The sequence below is a fragment of the Dipteris shenzhenensis genome, chromosome 21 (genome assembly GCF_047967505.1).
Source record: "Dipteris shenzhenensis isolate YYH24624 ecotype China chromosome 21, Dip_SZ_1.0, whole genome shotgun sequence".
Taxonomy (NCBI): domain Eukaryota; kingdom Viridiplantae; phylum Streptophyta; class Polypodiopsida; order Gleicheniales; family Dipteridaceae; genus Dipteris; species Dipteris shenzhenensis.
The window spans coordinates 44,085,688-44,096,937 of record NC_141616.1 but is presented as its reverse complement, the minus strand read 5'-3'; the positions used below and the strand labels follow the sequence as shown (position 1 = coordinate 44,096,937).

The 11,250-nt window shown below is 45.4% G+C and overlaps 1 protein-coding gene across 2 annotated transcripts in view; it reads left to right on the top strand.

Moving 5' to 3' along the window:
* The first annotated feature begins 351 nt into the window (after positions 1-351).
* LOC147888909 (glycerophosphocholine acyltransferase 1-like) overlaps positions 352-11,250 on the top strand; it is a 44,072-nt gene continuing 33,173 nt past the window's right edge. The window contains exons 1-5 of one of the 2 annotated variants that reach the window (XM_087392790.1): positions 352-539; positions 747-833; positions 1,080-1,137; positions 1,349-1,449; positions 4,223-4,507. In XM_087392790.1, the coding sequence (XP_087248916.1) occupies positions 471-539; positions 747-833; positions 1,080-1,137; positions 1,349-1,449; positions 4,223-4,507 (600 nt within the window). In that variant the 5' untranslated portion in view covers positions 352-470. The remainder of the gene's footprint in view (positions 540-746; positions 834-1,079; positions 1,138-1,348; positions 1,450-4,222; positions 4,508-11,250) is intronic. The other variant, XM_087392791.1, reaches the window with a different exon arrangement.

The following is an 11,250-nucleotide window of genomic DNA, read 5'->3' as shown; positions in this document are numbered from 1 at the left end:
CTCAGGGAGGTAGGTGCCCTACCAATGGGCTACCATGGCATCTCCAAGGCCATGATATAACTTTGTGATGCACATTGCATATACATAATTCAAGCTGCTTTGGCTAATCATTTCAGATTATGCAAGGATATGTGTCCCAAGAAACATGACACGGCTTTAAGACGACGATAGTACAACGAAGGTTTTAAAGGGGGGGTCACATGAAGAGGACAAGGGGGGCAGGAGCGGAAGCAGAGGTGGAGGGGAAGGGGCGAATGGGGGAGAGGCACGTAGGAAAGCGAACGTGAATGAGGGCTAAAGGATATTCTTTGACCGTTTGCTTGGATACTTTGGGTTCCTGCTGCTACTTCGTCGTTCCTTGGACGCTTGTTAATTTCTGTGCAGGCTCAGGCTCTTCTTCTTTGTTTGCTTCTGCTTCTTCGTCTTCATCGCATTTCTTTTGCTGCCCTAATCTCTGCTCCTCCATCTCCATGGCTCCCCGTCAATCCGTCGATCCTCCCCCCCTCCTCTCCAGACGTCGCTCCCTTTCTCCTCCCAAGGTACCTCCCCTTCCCCTTCTCCCCGTTTTTCACGTTCTTGTTCCGTCTGCGTTTGACGAATCGTGTCCCATTGCCGACGTTTTTCTCGGACGTCGCCGCCCCATTCTCGCCCGTCCTCTTTCTTGCTTTTTTGGGGCTTTTCATGACTTGTGGCGTACGATTGCTTCCGCGACCCTTGCCCCTGCTTTGACACGCTTCCTTCCGCAGGTCGTGCTGGAGACAAAGAAAGTGCTGAAGAAGCATGCAGTCAAGATTGCCAAACGAGCGGATGAACATGAACAATTCATCAACAAGGTGCGCTTTTTCTTGCGTGATCTTCATCTGGCGGAACGTAATCTCTCGATGCGTATCTCGAGGCAGCTCAACCTAGATTTATCAGTCGTGTACATAGCAGTCAGTCCTTTTACGTGCTGCCAGTAGGTGAGATTTAGCATAGAATGGAGTGATCCGGAAGCTGGCATACGTTCTCCAGCATGCTCGTCCGACGCACGGGCGGGAAGCTTTTAAACATAATTCACCGTTCCTCGTCTCATTGCGCAGATCATGTACTCACTGGGAGTATTGAGCTTTGGAACCTTCTGCTTTCTTCTTGGATCACGTAAGTACAACGGTCTCAACTGCTTTGTCAAATATGCAAATGCGCAGGCCTTCATCATTTTCCCAGTCTGTCATTATGGATGCTTATAAAGTCGTCGCGCGAAGTAAATAGAGAATTGGATCCTCCTTTGCGAGTGAATCCTCCTGTTTACTGATATCGAACTCGGTTATCCTTATTGTACATAATCGCCGGATGTGGGGGTTACATGCAGGACCCCAGGACATACCCTCATTGTATTGCGTCTTTTTTATTGTCGTGGCTCCGTTAAGATGGATCTATTATCGCTTCAAGAAATGGCACTATTATCTTCTGGTATGTGGACCCGGATATCTCGGGCTTTTCTTTCTAGTTATATCACAGTATAATTATGACTGACAAATGCTACTGCTGTGGTACCCCGCGACTCTTTCGCAGCCAAGTACAACATTAGCAGCACACTTGTTCATACTAGAAATTAACATACACAAAAACAACAGAGTAACGCAGCTCACAGAGCTAAGAAAATCCTTTCAAACAGTAAACTGGTTACTGGCGTAGTTAGGGCGTCCTCAGAGAGAGAGAGAGAGAGAGAGAGAGAGAGAGAGAGTTATCAATGTCCCCTGGAGACCAAACAGAATTAAGAAAAACCATCTAACGGTATATATTGGAGCCCGTCATGATAAAGAAAATGCGACTAACAACAATGACCAAAACAGAAACATCGCTTTTCTATTGGGTATGTATATTATAAATGTTTCTACGTATGAAATCTTTTTCCTGCAGGTCAGGATTTCTTTTATGTATTCCCCATGATGTCTCTGGCTGGCTGCTCCACAAGTTGTCCAAGTTCATAGTTTTAGCAACGCTCATCTTCCACCCCTTTGTGTTGCACATTTTATTATTTCCATCTTCTGACTTATACCCTTTAATCTTTCAGTTTCATATCACCTTTGCCTTGCTTATTTAGAGCCAGCAGCATCCTTATTCAATAATCTGTGCTCCTTCACTGAAAATGCAATTGAACTAAGTTTGCCAAGGTTTGAAGCCTGTTTTAGCTTTCATGGGTGTTTTTAGGACCAAAATTTGCAGCAAACAGTCTGTCTCCAATTCTAGGGTAACGGAAGATCCCTCTCTGATGGAGTACATTAGCACCTGAACAGTCAGTACAGTGATCAAGATTCTCTTAGAGAAGTATTACTGGTGAGGGAAGTGTTTTAAAATCTCATCCACTGATTATATAGAAAATTGAAAGAAATATGCTGCTCTTGCTGATGTCCCTTGTGCATCAGAATTCTTCAAGGTCACTAGCAAGTTTGTTTATCTTGTGTACTGCCAACTCCACCTCGTACTTCTTCTCTTCTTTTGTGTGAGGGTTTTTATTGTTTGTTTTACAAACCCGAGTTCAGCCATTCCATACATGCACTTTGAAGCAGCGCACGGTTTAATGCAGTGTCTTGGTGTTTTTACAAGGATTTGCCAAACCGTGTCCATCAAATGAGTACAGGAGGCAGCTTTTTCGAGAGTTAAATTGTAAATCTCTCTCTTTATCACGTCGAAACCTGTCATCAAAGTTCTACGGGGATACGGGGAAATGGTTTGCCCATGTAAATTTTTAAAAAACTCGTGCAGTTGTTGTATCCAAGATGAGCACATAGTCTATGAACTTTGGCTAGTGTTTTACATGTATGCTGCATTGTGTGGCCATTGATTCTTACTCTTTGTATTCCCACACATTCCAAGCAAAGCTTTGGTGTGTTTATGTATTACACCCCCCATTTGTGAGTATCTATCCCACCCCATTTCTTGGGCATATCTTAGTGGTTTTTTTTTCTGTCTACACCACAGCAAGTGTTTGCAAAGAAAATATAGCATTGTTGGAGCACGAAGTTACCTTGCCATCATCATGGAAGCAACCAGTAGGATTGAAGACAGTTCTCATCCTCTTTAGTAGCTTCATCGAGTGTAAATCGCTACACTCAGGAGTTCATCCTCCACTTGTTCAACAGAAGATGAGGAGGTTTTGGAGTTAGAAATCTCAAGAATCACGCTGAGCTTGCCACCACTAGCATTTACCTTGCATACACTCTTATGACTAACTCTTAAATGCTCACCACATCTGAAACAATAAGCCTTTCGTTTCTTTGTCCTCCACCAAGGAAGAAGAGAGCTGTTTTTACATGTTGTTCATATTCTTGCCATATGTTTAATCACTAGACTTGAATCCTTTGCCATCATCGAAAGGTTTGGAAGACTTTGCTATAGGCAATTCGAGAATAGGCTTTCTAGAGAATGTTGGAATTGTAGGCCGAGTTCCAAGGAATTATAGCTATAGTCTATTGGTGAAGGGCCTCTTAAAACTTGGCCTTTTCATGTCTCTATTCAAGTAACGTTGACTGAAATGTCCTGCATTGTACTCATTCAAATAATTATACCAATTGCTTCAGGTGTAATGGCATCATTGGTTATCTCGCGTGAACCTTCAAACAGCAGGAAAATCCCATGTTGTCAGATTTGAGAAATTTTGGTATCGATGTGTTCGGAATGATCTCCCGATTAAAAGCCTAACTGTTCGTTGCAAGATTTCTGGTTTGGAGTTGCAATTGGTGTTGAGAGCTAATGTATTATAAATTGAGTTGCAATCTCCTCTACATACCATGTTTCGTTGCAATCAGATTTGTTTGGATGTCGATCTCATGTTTTTAAAGCCAAGCCCCAGCAAGATTGGGAATCCCATATCTGTCCTCTGCTTATGCTCCATTGAATCTGTATTATGGAATCTAGTGGAATTCTGGAGCAGAACAAGACTTCATAATGCCTCCGAAGGAGACTAAGAAGCAACCAATGTCTAATGGAGACCTGATTAAAATGCCTTCGAAGAAGACAGGTAATGATTAAGAAGCAACCATGTCCCTGATTAAGAAGGGTGATGCAATGGAGGAGACAATCAGGGTTGAAGTTGTAGCTATTCTGGGTTTGGATCTATAGTTGGTGATTATGCTGAAGGTTCAGTTTGAAATGAAGAGCCTAATGTTAGTTAACATGTTTCTATGGAAGTTGATCATGCCAGGAGCAGATAATTCAAAGTTGTATGGTCCCTATGTCACAGGTATTCAAGGATTTGACTGATGAGATCAAGCTTAATCATCAAAGATTGGATCAAAGATTGCAAAATCTGTCTACAACTATAAACAAGGGGTTGGATCAGGTCAAGAGAAGCCAAATCCAAGAGGGGAAGAGATCCATGGAGACTGAAGCAGACCCTGATATAGAAGATGGTCCAATTCTTGAAGCTGATCCAGTGGGTTTTATGTCCTTTGCTAGGATAGCTTATCATTCTAGTGGAGTGGCAGCTCACAAGGTCAAGGATCCTCCAAATGTTAATGTTCTAGAGGTAATAGTCTTGATGCTAATGGCTTGTGTCAAAAAATTTAATGAATATAAAGGATTGCCAGCAGATCTCAGGGCAGTGTTGACTCTCCTGCAATATACTAAACGGTCAAATCAATTGAACATCTCAAGATAAAGATATTAAGGACAAGATTACTCTCAAGTTCAAGGGTGATTCATGTTCTCCCAATGAATTGGAGGAATGGCTCAGCAAGTTGGATGACTATTTCCTTTTATACCCAAAAAGGGAATTGGATTTGCTGTTGCATCTTGAGGATTTTGCCCACTCTTGGTGGAGGCATCTTCAGCGGTAAAAACAATTATTAACACATGGGATGAGTTCAAAGCAGAGATGTTAAGGACAAGATTATTCTCTCCAAGTTCATGGGTGATTCATGTTCTCCCAATGACTTGGAGGAATGGCTCAGTAAGCTGGATGACTATTTCCTTTTGTAATCGGCCTTCAGTTTCCTGAAGGGCAGTAGACGATAACTTGCATTGCATATTCATTAATCACAGTCACATTGCATCATTTCGAACCACTTAACTTTAGGCAATACCACTTAGAAACAATTTGAGAAATAATTGGATGGAGGCTAGAGTGCCCCTGCTCAATGAAACCTACAAGACACCACACTGGCCCCAAAAACTTGGCGCCCCTTCCGGTATTTATTTATTTCTTTAGGAATGAAATTGGTACATACAACAAGGGCTCACCCTTGTGCTTTGCCCCATGGGCTTTTTTCACTGTCCAAGCCAAACTTTGGCTACAACCTGCATTCCATCCTAGTGCACACACTAGCACCCAAGTGCCAAGGCAAGGCTAAGGCATTCACCATTGTTCATGACCAATTGTAAAGGTGTCCAAGCATTCCACAAAGCATCCAACTTGCTCAACCAAGACTGGCAATCCCACAACCCACTGACCAGCCTCTCAGGGTGACCCAGCTTCAACACAAATCTCACACTGAACAAGTGACCACAATACAGGAAGAAAATCCACACAGTGCCCCTTTGGTTACACCCTCTATGAATGGGTGCCCAATCACTACCTGAATGGCCAAGAGGAGCTTCCAAAAACAAATGGAGCAATAACAAGCTTCCAAAATCACCAAATGCAATCAACATGAAAGGGATAGAGACAAGAGAACTCAAACCAGCTTCAATTGACTTCAATCCAGCTCTGAAACACCTCCAGAAGCAACAGATCCAGTGTGGAGACTAGTAGGAGGAACTGGCAGCTAGGAGAGGGGAAGGAAGAGAGGGATAATGGGCTGGAATCAGAGATAGAAGGGAGCAAGAGGATCACGGGCAGGAGGGAGAAGGTGAGCAGGCCACACAGCAGGGGAAAAGGGCAGTGCAATAGTGAATAGACGTCCGTACAACAGCCTTTGGTATCCGTACGGCAGCAGCATTAATGGCGCCCGTACAGCCAGCAGTGGAATCCCGTACAGCAGCAAAATAGCGTCCGCACAGCGGCGAATTACGAGCAGGAGGGAGAAGGTGAGCAGGCCACACAGCAGGGGAAAAGGGCAGTGCAACAGTGAATAGACGTCCGTACAACAGCCTTTGGTATCTGTACAGCAGCAGCATTAATGGCGTCCGTACAGCCAGCAGTGGAATCCTGTACAGCAGCAAAATAGCATCCGCACAGCAGCGAATTTACGTCCGTACAGCGTGCATAGGAGTCCGTACAGGGATGCGTGCCAAAGATGCGTGCAAGGGAGCAGCCTTCAAAAATCGTGCAGCAGCAAGTAACGTGGGGGGAAAAGGTGATCTTGAAATGCGTGAAAGATAAAAACCAGCCAAGAGAAAACATCATGTAGCCTTGAAAGGAGAGGAAGGGGGTAGGTGTGCATGAGGGGCTGCCATGTGGCCCCCTCAATAATGCTCCAACCCACAAAAACCAATGGAACATTGGTTTGCCCCTCACATTAAAATCCTAACCCTTCTAACCAATGAAACATTGGTTTCCTTGGGCCTAACTTTAAGACCCCTCCTAAACCTTGCCTTGCCCCTAGCATGTAGGCCTAGTGTGTGCACCTAGGGACTTCTAGGAAGTGTCGCTTCCCTTGGGCTAGTCCCCTAAGCCAAGGTTAGTCACGGTTCATAAAATCATGTCCCCGTGACACCTTTTATACCCAAAAAGGGAATTAGATTTGCTGTTCTGCATCTTGAGGATTTTACCCACTCTTGGTGGAGGCATCTCTAGTGGGAACATGGGATGAGTTCAAAGCAGAGATTGCTCGAGATCTATATACGTCAGTGGTATGATGTATCACAGTAAGGAACAGTGAAGGATTATATCAAGCAATACCGGAAGCTATCTCTATTGACTCATGGTATGAATGAAAAGGGAAAGATACTCTAATTTATTCATGGTCTTCTTCCTAGCGTAGCCTCTGATGTTTCTGCTCAAAGACCTAGCTCTCTGAACGAGGCTAAGCAAATTTCTGAACTTTATGAGCCAGAGTATAATTGGAAGGAGAAGAGTATTGGCATTGGGCATTTCTAGCAACAAGCCCCTAAGCAAGATGAGCCCTACCTCAATGGGCCAGTAGCCAGTGGTATCGTCATCAATTCCCTCTATTCTGAGATTCCCTATAGTGTATGGTAGTTCCTTGGGATATTGTAAATTTTATAAGGCTGATGATGATAAGGCCCTGCCTAAGCCATCTAGCAAAGAAGATATGGGTGACAAGAAAGGAAAGTTAGTTAAGCATCTCTCTCAAGCTCCGAAGAAGCTATGCTACCTTTGTGGAGAGAAAGGGTCTCCTGATCATAGGAGCATATGCAAAGCTAAATCTGGAGCTAAAGTCTTTACATCATGATTACAGAAATTGATGAGGACTTATACCCCTGGTGAAGCTCTTACAGAATTGGAATCTCACGATTGTGTGAATGACAGTAAGAAAGTTGATGATGATGTCGCTAAGGGTTCCTGTCCTTTTGACCCATGTGGATCAGCAAGGGAGCATTCAGTAAAGGTTATTCCCAAGTGTCAACATGTTGGTCAGCAATGGAATATTGAAGCTGCACCTGACTTCTCTCTTGATGACAAATTTTCAGATACGCATTCTTGTTAGACGATGGTGAGAGTTATTTTGATGCACAGGCTGAACTGTTCAGCATATCTGGAGATTCCATAATGGGCTGTAAAGGAGCGTAAACTCTTCACTTGAAAGGGTTCATTAAAACCAGGCCTGTCCACATAATAGTTGACATTGGAAGCACTTATAACTTCATCAACTCTAAGTCCATCCAATCATTATTTTGATGCACAGCCTGAACTGTTCAGCATATCTGCAGATTCCATAATGGGCTGTAAAGGAGCTCAAACTCTTCGCTTGAAAGAGTTCATGAAAACCAGGCCTGTCCACATACTAGTTGACAGTGGAAGCACTTATAATTTCATCAACTCTAAGTCCATCCAAACGGTGAGGTCGCATTTCACAATAATGGATTAAGGTATTAAAGTGGAAGTGGCTAATGGACAGTACTCCTATTGCAACCAGCCACTAGGATCCAACTATCTGGGGGATTATACATTAGTTGGTGATCTATTTGTTTTTGACATGGGCCCTATTGATGTAGTTTTGGGGTGTGAGTGGATGAAGTCATTGGTGAGTTCTCTTTTGATCTGGACAAGATGCTAATGAAGCGCTTTCATGAGGGTGAACCTATTACAGTGGCTGGCTTCAATGCTTCTAAGTTAGCTCTCATATCAGCAAGAAGATTGGCTAAGAATGTTAATTGTGTTTGTGGTATCTATGCTTCACATTTAGCCAAATCACAAGATAGTAATGGGATGGTAGTGGAGAATAGTGACCCTGATTTGCTCCAACGTCTTCCACCTAAGCAGGATATTGACCATTGTATTGTGCTGGAATTGGGTTCCAAACCTGTGAATAAGGCTCCTTATAGGCTCTCAAGGGGAGAGAGGGAGGAAGCGGCAAAACAAATAAGGAGTTAATGGACATCACCCACAGCCGATATCCTTTGCTTCTCCCGTTGTTTTGGTAAAGAAGAAGGATGGAATGTGTGTTGACTTCAGGGATTTGACACTATCAAGAACTGCTTCCCTATTCCCAACCTATTGGATGAGCTGAAGGGGGCTAAGTTCTTCACGAAAATTGATCTCAGATCACGTTATCACCAAAATTGATCTCATATTACGTTATCATCATATAAAAATGAAGGAGGAAGATGAGCCTTTAGTGTTGGAAAGGTCACCTCCCCATCTGTAAGCCCCCAAATGAGGAGTGCGTGGGGGAGGGAGACCTAGGGCAGGATGTGCCCAAGAGAGAAGAAAGAGAGGGGGCTGCCACATGGGCAGCACCTCACAGGATTGCGACCTGCAGATGGTGTCAGCATGGCGAGGGTAGTGGGCAGGTGAAGGGCCTGCAACAGACCCTGATGATGGCGCGGTACAGGCGGGTCAGGACAGCAAGATGTACAGGAGTACGGCGCAGGACATGTGGCTGGGAAGAGCCTGGCAGAGGGCAGAACCAGCAGGCCTGGTGGAGCAGCAAATTGTGGCTGTCAGTGTGCAGTGGCATGCCTTATATAGGCTGGGCCCCTGCCTTGAATGGAGGGCCAAAGGGTCCTGGAAGTTTGGGCCAAAAGCCCTGGGTTGTGTGCCTTTATAGGGCTGGACCAGCCACAGACTGGTCGGCCAGTCTGCTGCAGGCTGGTCGGTATTTTGCCAGCCCCCTTGGGGCCTATATAAAGAGGCCATTGGGCCTCATTCAATCATCACTTGCAGCAGCAGGAACCAGCAGATTGGAGCAGCCAAGGAACCCTCTCTTGGGCCTATATATCAGGAGGTGAAGAAGGTGACAAGGAGCTGCAGACTGAGAGCTGGAAGAGCTGCCCACCTAGGCTGGTGCAAAGACAGCAAGGTGGAAGGGATCTGGACGGAAAGTCTATAGAAGCTCGAGGTGGAGCACGCGGGCTCGAGTTTAGAGATAGCCAGCAGATAGGAGGACCTTGTGGTAAGATCAGAGGACCACATGTGGGACTCTGGATCTGTCTCTTTTGTATTGTGTCCATAGTTGTGGACGGAAATATATATTTTGGTGGTTTCTCTGTCTGGCCGGTTCATTGTCTATTGATGAGTCTGCACACCTATTGTATGCACATAAGTAAAGAAGTTTGTGATTCCACACCCACACCACACTGTGTGAGCTCCTGGGCATTACTATAAGTCTTCCGCTGAGTGTACCCTCTGTTGGGTAAATTCTATCATGGTATCAGAGCCCAAGTAGGAGGCTCACAGGTGTGGGAGCCTGAAGGCAGGGACCTTGCTGAAGGATGACCCTGATTCAGAAGCTCTAGGGAATCGACTTCCACGACTGGAGGATTGTGCCCTTGCGAGAAGGAGGGTGACTCAGGTTCAGTCAGGTGCGTTCAGAGTTCTGGTTTACTGAAATTGAGTTTGGTTGACTTTGCTGTGTGGTATAAACAGCAGAGATGTCGACCTCTACAGCCTCTTCAGCCCTTGCTTTCCCTTCCTCCTCCCCCAGTTTTCTCTCTTTCACTATCCCTAACTTTTGGAGAGTCTGGGAACCTGGACGGGACTAATTATCCGATCTGGAAAGTGAAGATCTGGAGTCATTTAGTGGCTGGGAAGTTGTGGAAGCTGACCACGGGAGAGGAGTCAAAGCCGGAGGACATGGTGGACAAGAAAGGGGAGATACTCATGGTAGTAGACAGAGAGGAGCTTGAAGCTTGGGAAGACAGAGATGCCCATGCCCTGGCAATAATCATAGGGACTACGGCGGACTCCGTTCTTCCGCATATCCAGTTGGCCGAGACGTCAGTAGAGGCGTGGGCCACCTTGAAGGATCTGTACGAGACGGACAACACCTCCCGGATTGTGCTTCTTCAGCATCAACTCCACAATCTTGATATGGAAGAAGGAGATACGGTACATAGCCATTTGACGAAGGTCAAGGTGGTGAGGGATCAGCTGGCAGCAATTGGTGAGAAGACAGACTCATGCCATTTGGCCTTGATGGTAGTGAGGAGACTGCCTCGGAGTTTCAAGAGCTTTGTTACGGCTGTGACAGCACGATAGAGGACCAAACCTTTGACGTTTGAGGAGTTGTGTCCATTACTGCTACAGGAGGAAGCTCGGGAGAAGCTCTACAACGAGGACAAAGGCGACAAGGAGATGCTGGCAAAGGATTCCGCTGGCAAAGGAAAGGGCAAGCCTAACGGTGGCAAGTCCAAAAAAGACGACTCTGACGACGAGGGGACTTCGAAGAGGAAGCATAAGAAGAAGTGCTTCTACTGTGATACGCTAGGACATTTTGCAAAGGACTGTAGAAAGAAAAAGGCGGATCTGAAAAACAAAAAGGAGTCTGACTCAGATTCAGAGGAAGAGGCCAAAGCAAATGTGGTAATCGAGGAGTTGTTCCTCGTGACATCACGGAGTGTTACCGAGGTCAGATATGTTGATCCAGAAATCACAATGAGGATGTCTGACATAGAGATGCGGGTCGACGAGGAGTTAGATGCCTTTGTGAAGGTGAAGGACAGCATGGAGCGCTTGGTACCTTCCAGGTGTGTGGCTGTTGACACTGACATGAGGGTGGATTCCATGGAAGGCCCTGGGGTCTCATGGTCAGATGGATGTTGGAGTTCAGAAGGGGACAGTACAGGATTACACAAGCGCTTGGTGGGTGCCTCAATGAGAGTTTGCTTTCAGAGCGAACATTCAGGCAGTACAACAGTCTGGTATAT